Source organism: Eptatretus burgeri, chromosome 18, assembly GCF_056783735.1.
Source record: "Eptatretus burgeri isolate ZD-2024b chromosome 18, Ebu_testis_v1, whole genome shotgun sequence".
NCBI lineage: Eukaryota > Metazoa > Chordata > Myxini > Myxiniformes > Myxinidae > Eptatretus > Eptatretus burgeri.
In genome coordinates this window covers 39714973-39735051 of record NC_140978.1, presented here as the reverse complement: position 1 = coordinate 39735051, position 20079 = coordinate 39714973, and the positions used below count along the sequence as shown (strand labels likewise).

The 20079-nt window shown below is 44.2% G+C and overlaps 1 protein-coding gene across 2 annotated transcripts in view; it reads left to right on the top strand.

Annotated features, from left to right (window-relative positions):
- Positions 1–20079, top strand: part of BLTP2 (bridge-like lipid transfer protein family member 2) — a 187576-nt gene that overhangs the window by 75965 nt on the left and 91532 nt on the right. For both annotated transcript variants that reach the window (XM_085863924.1, XM_085863923.1), the window contains exons 14-18: positions 6556–6674; positions 8069–8906; positions 9512–9640; positions 10944–11072; positions 12213–12366. In XM_085863924.1, the coding sequence (XP_085720050.1) occupies positions 6556–6674; positions 8069–8906; positions 9512–9640; positions 10944–11072; positions 12213–12366 (1369 nt within the window). The remainder of the gene's footprint in view (positions 1–6555; positions 6675–8068; positions 8907–9511; positions 9641–10943; positions 11073–12212; positions 12367–20079) is intronic.

Genomic DNA, 20079 nt, shown 5'->3' with positions numbered 1-20079 from the left:
TCCATACATCTCCATACATCTCCATACATCTCCATACATCTCTATACATCTCTATACATCTCTATACATCTCTATACATCTCTATACATCTCTATACATCTCTATACATCTCTATACATCTCTATACATCTCTATACATCTCCATATACATCTCTATACATCTCTATACATCTCTATACATCTCTATACATCTCTATACATCTCTATACATCTCCATACATCTCCATACATCTCCATACATCTCCATACATCTCTATACATCTCTATACATCTCTATACATCTCTATACATCTCTATACATCTCTATACATCTCTATACATCTCCATATACATCTCTATACATCTCTATACATCTCTATACATCTCTATACATCTCCATATATCTCTATACATCTCTATACATCTCTATACATCTCTATACATCTCTATACATCTCTATACATCTCTATACATCTCTATACATCTCTATACATCTCTATACATCTCCATATACATCTCCATATACATCTCCATATACATCTCCATATACATCTCCATATACATCTCCATATACATCTCCATATACATCTCCATATACATCTCCATATACATCTCTATACATCTCTATACATCTCTATACATCTCTATACATCTCTATACATCTCTATACATCTCTATACATCTCTATACATCTCTATACATCTCTATACATCTCTATACATCTCTATACATCTCTATACATCTCTATACATCTCTATACATCTCTATACATCTCTATACATCTCTATACATCTCTATACATCTCTATACATCTCCATATACATCTCCATATACATCTCCATATACATCTCCATATACATCTATATCTCCCTTTCCATTCTTCCCAGTTGTACCCAATTGCTCATGAATTCTCTTTTGCACCTGAAAAGGGAGAAAAATTTCTCGCAACTCTTGACTCTGACTCTGCAACTGGACCGGATGGCATCAGCTCACATGTCCTAAAAACCTGCTCTGCTGCTCTTGCGCTTCCTCCCTCTGCCCTTTTCACCCTGTCATTTACCATAGGTCATCTTCCATCTGCTTGGAAATCGGCTAACGTGACAGCATCACATAAAATCGGTGCAAAAACAGATCCCCTTAACTACAGCTCAATTAACTTACTTTCAATCATTAGCAAGGTCATGGAATCCATCATCGCAGTTGACATAAAATCATTCCTCCGATCATTCCACATCGCAGCCTCATTTCAGATCATCAATTTGTATTCAGACCTCATCACTTTGCCTTGGACATGCTGCTTCTACTCTCCCAACAATATATGGAGGCCCTCAATATCAGAAATGAGATCAGATCTCGAGCTTTTGATAGTCTAGCATCCCGCCTTGCTCTCCAAACTGTCTGCCTATGGAATCCAAGGTCAACTCCACTATTGGGCTCCCGACTTCCTCCACTCTCGTAGCCGCTGTGTGGCTCTCAACGGAACCCTTTCATCTCCTCTCCCTGTCAAGGCTGGAGTACCCCCAAAACAGTGTTCTAGGCCCCACGTTAATTCCTAATCTTCACCAATGATCTCACTGACTCTATGAAAAATCCTCTTTATCTCTTTGCTTATGATTCCACCCTCTGCAGTGACATCTCTCATCCTTCTGACAGACAGGCAGCAGCCTTTTCCCTCTCCTCATACCTTGACAAAATCATCAACTGATCAAACACAATTTTGCTTTAATAACCATATTGTCCACCCTTTGTGCTCTCCCTTAACCTTTATTGTTACCTGCATCCCTTGTTTGTCCATCTCCGACTACTTTCTCCCTCTGCCCTGCTGTTGGTTTTTCCCTTTCTCCTGCTGTTCATTTGTAATGTTGTGTCATGATTTATTCTGTCATTACTTTTCCACGAGCCTTGACCATGTAAAAAAACACAATGCCCCAACATTCATGGACCCTGACATTCGCGGCATGTTTTAGGAATGTATCCCCCTCAAATTTTGGGGTCCAACAATAAATGTGCTGTATATATAATGCAGTGCCGACAGAAATACTACACCCCCTTTCAAAATTTCCCCCTTTTGTTGCTTTATAGCCTGGAATTAAATTGCATTAAATCAGACCTTTTCCACCTCTATTTACACATCACAACCCACAACTTCCAAGTGAAAAACAAATTCTACAAATTCCAGAAAATTAATTAAAAATACAAAACTAAAATATCTTGGTTGGATAAGTGTCCATCCCCCCTTAAAATAGCAATTGAAAACGAGCTCAGGTGTACCCAATTATTTTCAAAATCACACACCAGGTTGATTGGCAGCTGCCTGTGTTAAATTGTAGTGATTATGATTATTTCAGAATAAAATCAACTGATCCTGTAGGTTTCCTCTGCTGGGTAGTACATTTTACAGCAAAGACTCAACCATGAGAACCAGGGAGCTTTCAAAAGACCTCTGGGATAAAGTTGTGGAAAGGCACAAGATCAGGGCATGGGTATAAAAATATTTCAAAGGCTTTGAATGTCTTTTGGAGCACACTCAAGACAATCATTAAGAAGTGGAAGGCCTATAGTACCACCAAGACCCTGCCTATCTCAAGCTGTCCCTCCAAATTGGATGAACAAGTAAGGAGAAGACTGAACAGAGATGCCATCAAGAGGCCAATGGCAACTTTGAAAGGGCTACAGGTCTTTATGGCAAAGACTGGTCACTGTGTGCATGTGACAACAATATCCCAAGCACTCCACAAGTCTGGCCATTACTCAAAAAGCCCACCTTGAGTCCTGTTTGAGGGATGCAAAAAACACTCTGGAAATTCTGAAGCCATGTGGCAAAACGTTTTGTGGTCTGACAAAACCAAGATGGAACTTTTTGGCCTAAATGCAAAATGTTACGTTTGGTGCAAACCAAACATAGCACATCACCCAAAGAACACCATCTCTTCTGTGAAGCATCATGTCATGGGGATGTTCTCATCAACAGAGACTGGGTCACTTGTTAGGATAGAAGGGAAAATGGATGGAGCAAAATACAGAAAAATACTCGAGGAAAACCTGCTCTCTGCAAGAAAGCTCAAATGTGGATGGAAGTTCACCTTTCAGCATGACAACGACCCGAAGCACACAGCCAAAGCAGCACTGGTGTGGCTAAGGAACAAAAAGATAAATGTCCTTGAGTGGCCCAGTCAGAGCCCCGACCTAAAAACAAGGAGAGATTGAGTTCTAGGTGTGAGCATCTTATCGAAAAAGCAGAAGGTTTGGAGGGGTGGAAGAAATATGGAGAGGCGTTTAGGTAAATTGCAGAAGTTTTGTGTGGAAGGACGTCAGTGAAGGGTGTATCGTCGAGGGATAGAAAGCAGGTATGGTGAATGGAGGAGGAAGCGAAGGCAGTTGGTGAAAAGAAGTAGGTTTGGTGGAGGATGGAGAAGATCAAGGATAGGGGGAGGCAGCTGGATGTGGGGTTTGCTGCACCTGTATGGGCAAAATAAGAAGGCAGCAAGGATAGCTGTGGATAAGGTGAGAAATGATATGGAAGAGGAGGTCTACAACAAGTTGGAAGAGGATGGTGGGATGAAGATGATATGTAAATTGGCTTGTGACAGGGGTGAGGAAGGTAAGGACATGAAAGGTGGGGGGGGGGGCTGTGATTAAGGATGATGATGGGAGGCTAGTGACAAGGGAGCAGTATTGAAGGTGTGGGAAGGATGTTTCAAAGAGCTGTTGAATCGGGAAGAAAGCAACGGTGAGCCGGAGCTATTGTGTTTTGTAGAGGGGAAAATGGAGTTGGTGGAGATCACAGAGGAGGAAGTACGGACCACATTGCAGAGGATGGAGAAATGAAGAGTGCCAGGCATATTTGAGGTGTGTACAGAAATGATAATTGCAATGGGAGAAGTCAGAGTCAGTTGGATGAAGACGCTGCTGAATGTATGTGTGAGAGAGGGTTCAATTCTGGAGGAGTGGAGGACAGGGTTAATTGTGCCGATATTGGAAGGGGAAGGATAATGTTCAAGATCTGGGGAAGTACAGGGGCATTACTCTCCAAAGTCATGTGTGAAGGTGCTGGAGAGGATTCTGGATGGGAGGATAAGGAAGATTGTGGAGATGGAGATCAGAGAAGAACAGCAGGGGCTTAGAAAGGTTAGGGGGATAACAGATGGGATGTTCTTGCTGAGACAGCTGGTGGAGAAGAGGTTGGAGGTGCAAGGTGAGATGGCATTGGGATTTGTGGACCTGGAGAAGGCCTGCGACACTTTCCCACCCGAAAGAGATGGTGATCGCGACACTGAGATGATGGGAGTGCCAGAAGCAGAAGTTAGTTTGGTGGAAGGGATGTACAAGGAAACGAAGGGAAGAGTTTTGGTTGGTGAGGAAATGTCTGAGGAGTTCAGCGTGAACATCATTTTGAGGCAAGGAAGCACTCTCAGCCTACTCATGTTTATCATGGTGATGGAGCTGGTAAGCAGGAAGGTGAGCTTGAGGGGTATTCTGGGGAGGATGCTGTGTTTGGACAATCTGGCTGTTGTGGTGGAGAGTGGGTGGGAGATGCAGGAAGTACTGTTGGAGTGGAAGGAGGCATTTGAAAAACATGGGCCGAGGATGAGTATGTAGAAGACCGAGGTGATGTGGGTCGAGCAGCGGAGAAAAAAAAATATATATATATATATATATATATATATATATATATATATATATATATATATATATATCTATATATATATATATATATATATATATATATATATATATATATATATATATATATATATATATATGAGGTTGGAGGGGAAGGAAATCAGGCAAGGAAATAGGTTTGAGTATCTGGAAGAAACAGTGACCGGGGATGGTCTGAGGCAGAGGTGTGGAGGAGGATTCAGGTGGGTGTGGATGTGTGGAGGAGGGTGGAATGAGTAATGGCAGACAAAGATATCAATAAAATTGAAAGGGAAGGTTCTGATGTGTGTAACGCCAACCTATCTTTACGATCTGGAGACGGTGACACTGACAGGGAGACAACAGAGGCTGCAGGTTTGCGAGAACAACTGAGTCAGGAGGCTTGTGGGAGTGAAGTGGGTGGTTGGAGGATGATGGATGCACTGAGGGAGGAGATTGATTTGCTGATGAGCTTGATGGGGAGATTGGTGATATGCTAGCTGAGTTGGGCTGGACACTTGGTACGGATGTGGGAAGAGAGAATGGAAAAGAGCACGGATAGGTTGAGGGAGCCAGGAAGGAGTTAAAGAGGTAGACCGTAGTTCAGATGGGAGGATTGTGTGAGGAGGGATATCAGGAAGGTAGGGGTGGTTGGAGAGTGGAGAGAGTTGGCTGAGGACAGAGGGAGGGAGAGAAGTATCGTGGTCAAAGCAGCGTAGAAGCTTGGTGCCATTGGACCTCACCCCTTTTAAAGGGAAGAGGAGGAGGAGGAGAAGAAGAAGGAAGAAAGATGTTTTCAATCATTTTAAACAAGGAAAAGAAGATTGTGACATTTGTGCCTTGTTTACACCATCTTTAGAACTATTCAAACTGCTTACTTTGCACGCAACCACTGCCTCCTTCCCCTAAACCACACCTACAGTCTCCTTTCTGGCCTTGCCACACCCTGCTTTATCTCTGATCTGTCCTCCCTATATTTCTGCAGGGTGCTAAAGGTCCACCAAAAACCCCCTTCTCGTGAAACTGCCAAAATCAAGAATGACTGCTCACCTTCACTCTTTCATTCCTCTTTTTTCCCGCCTTTGGAATAAACTCCCACTCTCTTCAATCCCACTCCTCTCTCCAGGTCTTCAAAACAGCTGTTCACCTCCATCTCATATTCCCCCCCATCCAAAATCTTGATCTTTTCTACACCCATTAGTCCACCCCAAACCCACCTTCAAATTCTGTGCTTTCCTTCCTGAAAGTCCCTGTAGTACCACCATCTTGTTTACCCTGTGTACCCCGTCCCATCCCTTTCCCTTCCACGGATCTTCTATTGTCTTTGTTCCCCACTCGTTTGTGCTTCCCTCTCCCACCTCTCTTGTCTCCTGCCTTGTTATATGTTCTGTGTATTAGCTCTTACATGAGCCTCGACATGGTATACAAAAAAAAACTTGCAACATTGATGTATAGACTCTGTAAGACTGGCCCTACAAAATGATCCTCCACCTTTATTCACCGACGCACATGCACTGGCATGCACATGTTCACATATCCGTGTGTGTAAGAAATGTTGGTTCTTTATTCTGTTGTTTCTGGCTTATGTCATTCATCTTACCCCAGTTGAAGGTGACATTTCTGATGTCATTGCAATTGAGTTTGTTGTTTTTGACTCTGAAACTTTTTTGAAATGCAGAAATACTTTCTTCCCCCCCCCCCCTTCATAATGTTAAATAGATCTTGGACCCTTTTCTCAACGATATTAGAAACGGATGAGATGATGAAGCTGCCATCATGTCATCATGTATTTATGGAAATGTGAACTGTCATTATGGTCCATGTGTATGCTGTTATTATTTTTTTAAAATGATGAAACTTATCTTATTAGTTTACACTTGTTTAAAAAAACAACAACATTATTTGAGCTTATGATGTCTTTGTTTTGTTGTGTAGGTGAAATGTGGCACAAAATTGGAGTTCTTTTGGAGCCCAGACTTGTACCTCACCTTGCTGCACCATTTGCAGTTGATACACGTGGCTTGGTTGGCACGGCATGATTCACCCTCTTCAAGGTGTCGCTAAGATGTTTTAGTTATATTTGATTTAACCTGTTTTCATCCTTCTATATCCCGCTAAGTTTCTGTGATCAGTTTTTTTTTTGTGTACGTGTACGTCGTCGAGGCTTGTGGAGGAGCTGGAAAATATAACGGATCACAACGTAACAGAACAAAGGGGACATTAGAAAGAGAGTGGGGAAACGCATCAACAGCAAGTTTGAGGGACAAAATATAGGGAGAGTTTGAGAAATAAGGGATGTGGAGAAGAATTAGGGTTTGGGGAGGACACGAGGGGGAGAGGGGTAACAAGATCGACACAGCCGATGGAGGATGATCGAAGATGGTGGTGAGTAGCAGTCTTGAAGACCTGGATGGAAGAATGAAAGCGAAGAGGATGTGGAAGTTGGTTCCACAGGCATGCAAAATGAGGAACAAATGAGTGGAGGTGAACAGTGAGCCTGGATTTAGGTAGTTTCACCAAAAGGGGGGTGATGGTGGACCACGTGCTCCCTGCAGAAACCTGGGGGAGGGGTCGACAAAGCACAGAAATTGCAGAGGGCACAAAACCAGAAAGGAGGCTAGAGAGACAGCGAACCCACTGACCTCTCTGCGATGTGAAAGTGATAGCCCCATCCACTCAGCTTCATCGCAGAACATTCCAATGATCTTTGAGGCCTTGACTTCGATGGCGTTGAGCTGAGCAAGATGTGAGGGCACGGGAGCCAGCAGAGGGGAGTCAGCGACTGGCTTTGGAGACCAACTTAGAAATGAATTTTGCCCAAGAAAGACCATGGTTGATGGTGAGACCCAGGAGTTTGAATGACTGAACCTCTTGAAGAGGATTGTTAAGAAAGTAGATAGGAGGGTTTGCCACACTGTCCTTTAGGAGAGAGAGAGAGCTCGCAAGACAAGAGTGTGAGATTTGTCAGGATTGACAGACATGTTCTAAGTGTTTGACCATCTTGTGATTATTTTTTTTTCAAGGTCTGCGGAGAGGGAAGAGGCTTGTTGCCTGTCTATCTGAAGGATGAGGGATGTCACGGCAGAGGATGGGGTCATGAGAAAATAGATAATGAGGATTTTCCAGAGAGTCAGAGAGATCATTGATGAAGTTTACGAATAGGACTGGGCCCAGAACACGGCCCAGAGGAGATGAAAGGATTCTGTTGAGAGCCATACGTTGGCTACAAGGGCAGAGAAAGCCAGTAATCCATGTGTGGAGTTGGCTATCTTTGTACTTTTCCTCTTCCTTATACCTCTCTATCCTTTCCTTCACTGCATTCTTTTGTTCTCTGTTAATAATACAGGGCATTCCAGTTTTGTTTAGCACGGACCCTGTCAGTTTGGCTTATATTTAAGTTTTAAATATTCTTAAAAATGTGACATCAAAATATTTATTTGTTTTGCAGTTGTGGAGCACGGCTTATTACGCTTGCGGGAAGATCGTCTGGAGTGGTCGAGAGTCGTGGTTCGGTCGTTTCGGCTCATTCTAGGCCTGTCACCGTGAGCCTTAACCTGGAATCTGTGGAACTAAGGCTGTCCTTCTGTGAGACGAGCTGTGCGTCATTCAACCTCCAAAACGTTTGCGCTTTTTACCGTTTATTCCATAGCTCCAAAAGAAACCAAGCGGATCTTGAAGTCAAAAACCAGACCCTAGAAACCGAATTTGGGATCACGGTGACGATGCTCAAAGCTGCATTTGATGAACAAGATGTTTTGTCATTCTGTGAACTTTCTGTGAATCGTTTTCCCTTTCATTCACGTGCTGCGACTGTACGTGAAGAAGTAAATCGTTCTCTGCAGCAATCGGATGGAAAACGATGGACACCGCCGCAATTGATGGCCACACGGAATTCTGCTTTGGTAATCACCTTGGACTCCATTGCCTGCACCTTTCCACACTGTTACAACTTTGCAAGCACACTCGATTGCGCGCTCGTTGTCATGAAATGGCTCAAAGAGCTGCACAGAAAGCCTGAGAATGCTTCGGAAAATGCTTCAACAACGTGGAGTGCAGTGCTGCCTGAGACAGGAAGGGTAGAAACTGATGTTGGCAAAACATTGCTGAAAGGGCTGAAGGGCTCGGTTCACGATTCCTCAAATGTGGGGAAACGATTGGAAAAAGAGGTTTCAGGTAAAGGAAGTGCAGGAGAAGCATCTTTGTGCAAGGAGCGAGCATCCCTACCACCCGATGTCCTGCTTTGTGTTCATCAGGCCACGCTGTCTCTCGCCGACAGTGACTTCGAAGTATGTCTTTCTTATTATGATCACTTGCTTTTTTTTTTTTATCAGTGAGCTTTATATTTGCATTAATTTTGGTATATATGAAAGTAATGAAACGTTGTCAAAAAAATTTTTTCCAACCAAACAATACGATTGTTTGCTTCACTGGAAATGTGCCGTCTTGTTGAATTCTCCTTTTGTTGTGCAAAGTTCACTGAGAATCGAGAACTTGTGATAACTAACAGCTTGTTTTTCGAAGGTCATCAAAAAAAAACGTTTTCTACTCGACCTGAGTTTGGAACAGGTTTGGACAAATGTTGAAGTGAAGTTGACGCTTCGCTTCTGGACCTCTCAATAAGGCCAAAATATGAAATTATTTACATTGCCATCCATTTGTTTCTCATCTTCCTCTTCCTCTCTATTCACTCCTCCCTCACTGTGAGGCTCGATGTGTCCAACAACTACGAATCCTGTGAAATAGCTACAAAACAGCAAATCTTAAAGGGTTTGGGGGTGGGGGTGGGGGGTTCCCAAGTTGCATCCAACGGTGAAAGGAAAACGTTTATTTTTGATACAACACTCAAATTGTGCTCCTCTAAATAGCTGTATTGTGTTCTCTTCACTGACAGGTTCATCTACATGACAACTTTGAGCTCCAGAAGGACGAACGGGCGGAGAGTGAGAAGAGGGCCTCGGTGCTCGGGGCACGTGTTGCCGCATTGCGTCGACAACACGGAGAGCTGTTGCCGTCACGCAAGGTGGGCCCATTGTCAAAAATTCTTCATAAAAACTAAATTGTGGTGATGGCACTTGCAAGTCTCGATTGTTCACTCTTTCCTTGGTTCTTGTTCCTTTTATCTTCTTATTGCTCATTCAGGGTGGCAAGTGTACATCATAAATGTTTGCTACGTTCTAATAAAACCGAAAGAGGAGCTAAACTGTGTGTAGTTTTCACCAAACAATTGTGCACAAATCAAAACAATTATTTATAAGCAATTTTCGAAATGGCATACCTCTGCCAGGCTGAACAGTTTCCGTTTTGCATCCCACTGATAGGCCGGATCTGCATCCAGACCTGAACCAAACTCCAATCAGCTTGTTCTTATCACTTACCAACTCACCCACCAAGTTTTGTCATCCGTCCATAACATTTTAAGATATCGTGTTATGAATCGTTATCGGCCCTATCCCTCAATGGTGAAGAATCGCTTTAAAAATTATTGTATCCGAATCCGGATCCAGATCTTCACCAAACATAATCAATTCGTCCTTGTCACACACCCAACCTGTCCACCAAGTATCATCCGAATCCATCCCTAACTTTTTGATATATCCTGCTCACAGGTAAGTGAACAGACAAACAGACAAGGGTGAAAACATAACCTTCTCATTCTTCGGCGGTGGAGGTAGCAAGGCGCCACCAGGATTTAGAGGAGGGACTAAGTTTGAAAGTTCAATCTTGAGGTTGGACAGACGTTGTTATTCTGGCCGTCCTGAGAGCGGGCACACACTTGTTGCGGCTTTTCGGAATGAATGAGGTTGCCTTCAGTCGGATGTCCTTTCTAACCCAGAACTCGGTTTGAGTCTTCTCGAACCATTTCATTCCCAGGTAGATTTTGACTGAAAACCATTTTTCTTTAGTTGTCCACGGCAAGTTGAAAAAAAATTGGGCTATCTTGACCAAATCGAAATCTGCTGACTATACACGAACTTCACTTTGCTCACCTGCAAAAAGTTAGAGAATATCATTGGTATGGAGGAAGTTGAAACGCGTAAGGACGGTTACCGCGTTTTTGTGGTCACCCTGTAAAATCTAGTTCCCTGTGTGCTCGGGGACGAGGAAGAGAAATTGATCCAAAAGAACAAGCCTTCGATTAATTTATCTTGTATTTCATTTTCAAATAACATGAATCGGAAGAACATTGTGAATATTGATATGTCGCGTGAAATGAAGGATTGAAAAATACTCTTGTCGTAACAATCATTTTGAGATGCAATACGATTGCAACTTTTTTTGGGGCACCTTGTCGTGTCCATCTTTTATTTATTTATAATTACAAGGTGGAAGACCTGTACGCAAAACTTGCACACCGTAACAGTGACATCTTTGTGGATCGAGCTCGCAAGATGCACGCCATGGCGGAGTCCCCTCGCCGTGCCCTCCTCTCCTGGACGATTTCAGACATGGAGGTCAGTGTTTTGCAGTGCTCGTCATTGGAGTCCCTTGGCTTTCCACAATGTTTCGTAAAGATGTGACAAAAATATATATGCATTCACTTAACTTGTTTTGACAATGCCACCTTGTTAAATCCCTGACAATATCGAAAAGTATCTTGCAAATGTGGATAAAGAAGAAGATTGGGGTTCGTGCGCTACCTGAAAAAATGTTTGGGATCGGTAGTTGGTTGTTGGGTTGATAATCTTTCGTGTGACCCTCTATATGTCGTTATCCCCACGCTTTCACAAAAAAAAAAGTGGAAGGATCTTGTAATCAGGTCTGTCTGTCTGTCTGTCTGTCTGTCTGTCTGTCTGGCCGTCCCACTAACTCCTCCTAAATGGTTGTGCAGAAATTCACCAAATATGGTAGTTATGATAAGCAGATGGGAAGAAGGTGCGAGAACAGTATCACTTTTGGCCCCACCCGCTGGGGCCCTTGGCCGTGGTCAAAAGGTCAAAGAGTAAAAAAATGCAATGACGGGAACATTTTAAAACATTTTTAAAAGTTAAACTTTGTATATGCAATCAATATTGGGGGGCGGGGGGGGGGGTCGCATCAAATACGTGACCATTTATTTGGATTTCACCCTCGGTTCACGGGGACTTGGGGTCCCATGGGTCAAAACAGAGGATGTTTGTTTTAGCTCGAAATTTGATATCGGATCATTCCTGGTGGAACGTTTTTCCATCTTTCAACTTTGCTTTCGGCGGGAAGTGTGGGGATTTGCGATGGCGTGCCATCGACCTCGCTCTTGTTGATATTGTGATCATTACACTCCAGAATGTTACGATTTTGACTGACTAATGATGCAACATCTACAAAATGCAACTGCAATGACTGCTCCGCAAGCGAAGGAGCAAACGTAGTGTCGTGCCGATTACAGAGACAGCATTCAGCAGATTGTTATAAATAGTCTACGGGATCGAATCGTCTCCACATTACCATCCCTTGTTGTCCAAGTTCCGGTCAAGTTCATTTTTAAGCCGATGTCATAAATCTATATTTATCCCTGCGCTCCTTTGCATTCGGAATTGTCAAATCCACCGATGTCTAATTTTCACTCTTCCTTCTTCCCGCCTCTTTTTCTGCCACCACTGATACATTTCACAAAGGTGATTGCTTTGGCAGACTGGTCATTTGAAGGGAAAGAACGACTACTGGGGGTTATCCAGCAGCTGGATGCTTCATCGCCCTTTCCCAGTCATCCTCCTGATCTTCTCACATCCTGGTGTCGCCATGTCAAAGGCTCTGTCAAGGGCTGCCTTGGTATGATTAGCAGAGGCTTACTTCGGCCACACTTATAAACGTGTAATGTATGAAATAATACATCTTGAACGCGAGTGTCGTGCCTGCAGATGCACTTCACGCGCAACCACGGCTTTAATGTCATTTATCTGGTCGTGATTCCAAGCGGTCTTCACCGATTCATCATCACCGTCATCTGCTCAAATTGTGCCCTTGTATTTTGGGAGATCGGCAGAATTGACGATTCATTTTTATCCCTGGAAAATCCTGGAATTAATTTCATTGTCTTGTCGATTAATAAAAGGAGCCAAGTTTCCCCGTGCGTAACGCTTTATTCCAAAGAGTTTCTGCTGTCGTAGAATGATGCAAATGCTCCCGTTGGAAAGCTAATAATCCATTTACTTGGAATAAAGATCCGTTCGCTTCATCACAAACTTGCCTGTGTTTCCTGGACTGAGGAAGGAAGAAGTGGGACCTCAATCTTTAATGTCACGGTTCCAACGGTCACATAAATTTTTCTACGACATTCATGATTTACAAGGACATGGGAGGAGCACACTAAAGGAAATGTAGTCACTTGTTCCTTTGAAAGCGTTACCACAATTTGCTCGTCAAGAGAGATGATATTACTATGGTTACCTTGGCACTTGTTTGAATGTTTGACATCTGAATGGATTTTGAAGGTTTGCAAGTGATGTTGAAGCTGCGACACCAATGAGTTGAGTGTGAGTAAGGAGCTAAGAGATGGAGATTAAAGACAATATTGTAGGGGTAGCATTGATGTGTGAAGCGAATGCTGGATTTACAATGGTGAACAGAATGGTTAGTGTAGAATGATGGTTTTTGACATGTACGTGGAAAAAATATATGCAGAAAAAGACAGTTATGCCAATCTAGCCTGCACCACATGTCCATCCCAACACTACAACATACACAATGGGCTGGCAGGATGGTCTAGAAGTATGCACACTCGTCTCTGAGCGATCTAGCCTGGGTTTGATTCCTGACCCAGTTACAAACTGTCAACCTGGTGTCTCGCAGGCAGGGGGAGGCTTCAGTGTCACTGCTGTCCCTTGGATGGATGTTGAACTGGGTGTTCCATCTGGTGGCATTAGTTGTTGGATGTTAGATCTCACTGTGTCCTTCGCGAAGAGTAGGGAGCTATGGCCAGCACCCTGGACAAATTAAAAATTCCTGCTCTAACCTACAGAGGGTGTCAACAGCGGTCCAGCCACACCCTCAGCCAATGATGCTCCTCACATCATTGTGCTGCACACGGAAGAAGAAGAAGAAGAAGAAGAAGAAGAAGAAGAAGAAGAAGAAGAAGAAGAAGAAGAAGAAGAAGAAAAACATGCACAATCCTTCTTCTTCTTCTTGCATATGGAAGCTTGGCTGCTGGGTAGCTATCATTTTCTTGGGCCACGACTATGCTGCTGATGCTGTGCCCCGATACCAGTACACTGGTACTCATTTTGCCGACCTCGGAAGGATGACAGGCTGAGTAAACCCCACCTTTTGTTAATTCAACGGAAAATGGGGCTCGAACACAGGACCTTAAGATCCCAAGCCAGGTACCCAAACCACTAAGCCAACACCAGGCTTACACACAATCCCACCGTACTCAAACACACATCATGCCACATAATGGAGAGACCTTTCAACATATCGAGACAGTTTGAGCACACTGAGCAGTGAATAGAAAATCGAGGAGAGGGTAGAGTGGATTCTTCAATGAACTTACATGAATACATGGATGGCAGCACCAACCAATCAGCACTCACACTCCCGAAGATTACCGCACGCACACTAGTTGTCCTAGCCTCCCTTATGATCCTGAAAACTTTCCAGATGATCCTGAACAATTGGTTTCAATACATAATCAGATGCTCTCGGACATCCTCAATTTTTTTGTTACTTGGCGAAAAAATATTTTTGCCAAGTATGTTGGTCTGTAGCGTCTGTCTTTCTGTTTGTTTGTCGCATGATTTTTTTGTCAGTTTTCAAGAAATCATTCTGAAATTGTGTGTGTGTGTGTGTGTGTGTGTGTGTGTGTGTGTGTGTGTGTGTGTGTGTGTGTGTGTGTGTGTGTGTGTGTGTGTGTGTGTGTGTGTGTGTGTGTGTGTGTGTAGGTGACCAACCAAGGACAGCAATGCTAAATTTTGGTAAAGATCCAAATCCAGATCCGCATCTGAGAATTTATAAAGTGATTCTTCACCATTGAGAGATGGGGCTAAAAACGATATATAGCATGATATCTCAAAAGATTATGTATGGATTCACACGAAACTTGGTGGACAGGTTTGGAGTGCCACGAGGAAGAATTGGTTCAATTTTGGTGAAGATCCGGAAACGATAATTATTTATTTTTTAACAGCGGCAATATTCCGCTCCAACCCCACGACATGACATGAATCGCCCACACCGAAATTGGCACGCGAATCGTCCTGCAAAACCCCCCGGGCCGTGCCCTGGCAACCGGCCGAGGGTCCCGCATGCCCGCTCGGGCGCTCGACCAGCGCCGATCAACGTGCCCGCTCCGCGCGCCAACGTGGCCCACACTGAACATTCCCCGGCTCGATCGCAGCTTCGCTGGCCGTAGAGACGAGAATACGCTCACCATCCGTGGAGAATCCGCTGCTGTCGGCGAGGGCCGAAGGTACGTCATTATGGATAAATCCATGCACGTTTCGCAAGCGGCGTACGTGTCTGCCCTCGAGCACATTCCATACAGCGCGCGCGGTTTGGCCATTACGCACGTGGCCAGCACTCGCGTTAGCACGACTCCGCTAGCGTGTGCACGGGGCGAACACCAATATGTGTCGGATATTGAGGTTGAAAAGGAACAAGCCGCTTCTACTCCGCACACTCGTATCCCGCCCAACATGGCGTGGAGTCGTCTTTATCGGCCTCCGTACGTGTTTCGTGCAGCGTGGGCGTCGTGCTGGCTGTGTTTCCTGTGTTGTGAAAAACACCATTCGTGCAGCCTCTTAAGAGGTATTCATTCGCATGCCTTTTAATGCAACCGGCAATCCTCCCCAGACCATCGGAAACCCGAGTCGATAATCCCGCACTGCCAAGCGCACTACATGACTCGCCGCACACGCCGGGCCTAGGGCTCGCCCGGGAACGAGCATCTCTGTGCAGCAGTTCCTTCATAGCGGCATCGCACGCGCTAGCCTCCACGAGGCCCACCTGACAGCGAAGGCGCATGTGGCTGATTTACCTTAGGAATAATCAGACGGAAAGAAGAGTAGGGATGAAATGAAGAAGAAAATTATTTAAGCAACCCTAGCTATTAGATCATCGCAACGCACTCCCTTGTTGTCCCGCTAAACAAAAGGAAAGGGACTATTTACACAAATAATAATGGAATAACTGTCTTGGGACACCTATCTGTTGGATGCATGTGGTTCCGAGAACCGCAACAATATATATTTTTACAATATATATGTATATATATATATATATATATATATATATATATATATATATATATATATATATGTATATATGTTTGTGTATATATGTTTGTGTATATATGTATGTATGTATATATGTATATATGTATGTATATATGTATGTATATATGTATATATGTATATATATATATATATATATATATATATATATATATATATATATATATATTGTTACGGCTGTGGAAATTCGCAGAACACCATAAAGGTCCTTAGTTCAGTTAGATCGATAAGTCTGTGTTCAGTTAGATTTCCCCACCGTTGTTTAATGGGTATTATTCATGTAACAGGGCTGTGATCCTTTGAGATAGTGTTTTTCTTTTCCTATCGTTATTTTGGACCAACCGCATCTCAACCACCATTACAACAACCAACATAGCTCCCAAATAACCACAACGCCAACCACGCCACCATCACCACAACCACGATCGCTTCCACCACCAATCACAACCAAATCACCACCACCAAAGTCGCTCTCGACCACCGCTTCACGGCGGCCTCCACCGCCACCACCAACATCACTCACACACAACAACAATTATGCCAACCACCTAACCACCTTCCCCGCTATGCCAACTGTCGATCCCCTTCTCCACAAACCACATCACAACCCTCTCCGCTCATGTAAACCGTCTCTACGAAGCGAAGGAAACCAGAGGAGTTCCGATGGTGCAGATTTTCCCGCCTGATTCTCCCACCTTGTTATTCCTGCCTGTTTTCCCCGCGCTTTGGTGTGGAGGAAGGGCGATGCGGGTCAAAGGTCAAAGGTCATGTGAAGGAGGGCCCTCATTTTGGGAGAATGAATCTCCCTGGACCTGTGCCAAGAATGATTCTCTCGGCCCCCGCAAGGCGCGCGGGGAGGGGGGCCAGAGGGCACGCCCCTTTTCTGGAAGCTTCCCGCAGGAGCTGGAAGGAGGGATGGAGCAATAAACAGGGAGGAGCGAGGCATTGGAACTGAGGAATATAAGGGCGCGCAGGACGCCAGGTCTGGGTCTTCGTGGTGGTTTCGTCTTGGTCTTCGGAGAGTCTTGGGTTCGGTGGTTCGAGTCGAGTTGTCGGAGCTCGCAGTCGGTGGGGAGTCCGGGCGTGGCACGAGGGACGCGGACGAGAGGCGCCGCTTTGCCAGCTCTGTCGCGCAAGCCTGCGCATCCGTGTGGAGAGTGCCGGAGAGAGCTCACCGGCCTCGTGGAAGGCCGAGCTCAGCCGCGGCTGTCCTCGCTGCCGTGGGGGACAGACGTCGCGACTCGCCCACCATCGCACCACGAGGGTGCAGGTAACCTGCAACGGTCTCGTGGGGCCCGTTCGGTCATCCAGGCTCCACGCCATAAAGGTCTACGGACCCTGTCTGGCACCCTCGTCTTTAAGTGTGGCCTTTTCCTTTCTTTTGAATGGATGTTGGTAACGCCGTGTCCTGTAAGTAAAAACTGTTAAGTAACTAGATAATTGCTGATAGACGGTCGTAGTGCTTTCACCTTGCTCGTGTCTTTGTCCCCGTGCCATGCATGATTGTTGTACTGTATAAGTGCTTTTCATTGCTTTTTCTGGTATACGTGCTGTGTAAAATAAATGTGCTTGGTTAAATGTACCCCGTTCATTGCGTCCTCCTTTCTCCCCCATTGAAATGCCATCTTGCATTGCGGAATAATAGTTGGGTTGTTAAATACCTGTTAAATAGAATCAGATCCGGTGAGGTCGGGCGATAATACCCGCTCGGTTATCTTTGCAGAACGGAACGGACCGCTTGAGCGGTTCGTGTCCAAGCTGACCTGCATTCGCCAGGAGAGGTACGGTCTCCCGGTAGGCTACCCGCGCAGGCACTTAGGTATATCGATATTCGGCGATTGACCCTATTTTGCGCGGGTAGAAAATTGGCTAGGCCGTGGTGTGGTTGAAGACCCACCCGTGACAGGGTTCCGGCGTTGTTCCGGAAGGTCACGACTGAATTGTCCGTCCAGTAGGCGACGCAGCTGCTATTAGGGAAACGCAGTCGATCACACGCCGGTGGGCGCAAATTCGTAACAATATATATATATATATATATATATATATATATATATATATATATATATATATATATATATATATATATATATATATACATGCATATATCGATCAATTATTCTCACCCAAAGAGCATGGACACCGAATAATTTCGCGAAATTCAGAAATTTATTGGCCATCACGTTCTACTGATTTGACGCCTCCGATTATTTTCTTTGGGGTTACTGAAAGGAGCTTGTCTTCTTCTTCTTCTTCTTCTTCTTCTTTCGGCTGCTCCCGTTAGGGGTCGCCACAGCGGATCATCCGTATGATCCGCATAGTGATTTGGCACATGTTTTACGCCGGATGCCCTTCCTGACACAACCCTAGTCGCCTCTTACGACACACAGGGATTCCCGAAAGGAGCTTGTATATATCAATAAGCCCCATACAATTCAGCAGCTCAAGGTCAACATCTGTGCAGAAATTTGAGGGCTGCAGCCCAGAGTTATTGTGCGCTGTTATGGAAAATGCTGTCAAAAGAGCCATCTCTGTGAAGCCGAAAATGGAGGACATCTAAGCTGCATCATCTCTCTATAATTCCAGCAATCTCTGTGTGTCTGTGTGTGTCTGTGACCGCTGTTTCTCGCCAACCACTGGTCCAATCTAATTGAAACTTGTCAGGTATATTTCTGGGACCTGATGATGTGCTTTTTCAAGGTTTGATATTATAGTGTAGTGGCCGGGGCTGAAAAAGGGCTCTAATTTAGGAGATACCCGTACCGGAGGTATAACAAGCTGAAACCGGTCTCATTTGAACCGTATGGATGTTTAGTTTTTGAAAACTGAGGTTGTAGTTGTTGAAATTCTGCACAACATGGTGAATTAACCCCTTGAGTGTGGGAACATAAGAGAAAATGCCCATTTTCAATCATTCTTTATTTACTTCAATAAGCATGAAATACATGTAGAATGGTTGAATATTTCAGGGTGTTTCTATCTATTGGACACGTTTTAAGATATTTCAGGGGGTTTTAGGCTCCTGAGGGGGTTAAGGACCCGCAAAATACCCACAATTTTGGCAGTTTCTGTGTAATTTTAGCAAAAACTTGTACGTTTTCTCTTATTAAATGCCCAATATATGTTTTACAAGTGCCAAATTTGATTATTTTCATCAGGCAGCGTGTCTCATTAAAGAATATGTCAGTTAAACTATGATAGAATGTTCACAACCAGGTAAATTAACCCTTTCTCTGACATGTGCACGGTTCCAGTGAAAATTCTTATTTTTCTAAAATCGGCATCTTTTATGCAAAAATGAACTGTTAACATGGAAAGCTATGGAAAATATCAGGGTTACTATTAGAAATTGATATTTTGCAAGGTATTTCATGGACTTTTATGCTGCCAAGGGGTAAAAGACCCCCGGGATACCTCCAAATCGGCATTTTTTTTAAACTAATTTTATGCCACAATTGCCTCTTTTTTCGCATGATATTGTCATTACATGTTATAACAGTCCCAAGTCTGATTTGATGAACCAGTCAGATTGTCTCATGAATGAAATTGCAGTTGAACCCTGATAAAAAGATTCACACCTTTGAGAAAATCTATTCAATATGTTTATATTGTTGCACAGTGAAACCCACTCATGCATCTTTCAATACTGATCACATCTGAAATCAGCTGGCCACGCATCTAAATATCGAAAACAGTGTCTATCTCTGTTGTACGACATTGCTGTGATTGTTGCAGTCAGTGCAGCGACATATGTCAATTCACTCTCGTCCTGCAAGGACACAAGGGCACATCCTCCCGTTTTCACAGTTTTTGTCAGTGCAGTAGAGGTGTGTCAAGTCTCGAACCTCAGCTGGAGCGGAATCTTGAGTATACATAGTCTGGGTAATTCCACCACCTTCACAAGCGGACCAGCCATGACCAACTGGTGATATCAACGGTGGGTTAGCAACAAGGCTGTCACACCAAATCTTGGTTTGATACTTGGCCCGTAGGATGTGCTGCTTGAATGCATCCTCGGTTGGGGGAAGCATAGATGCTGGCTTGTCTGTGGTCGTGGCCAAATGGAAACGTAGATCATTCAATGAATCAAAGTCTTTGCCTTTTTTGCCGTACATCAGAAGCACAAATTTCCGTGACAATGAAACACAAGTGTCTATATCTGACAATGTTTGTGCATTCTTGATCAGTGTAGAATAAGCTGTTCGCTTCCCAATTCTGTTGAAAGAACATGTGGTGTCACACCCAGTGATAGCGTGTA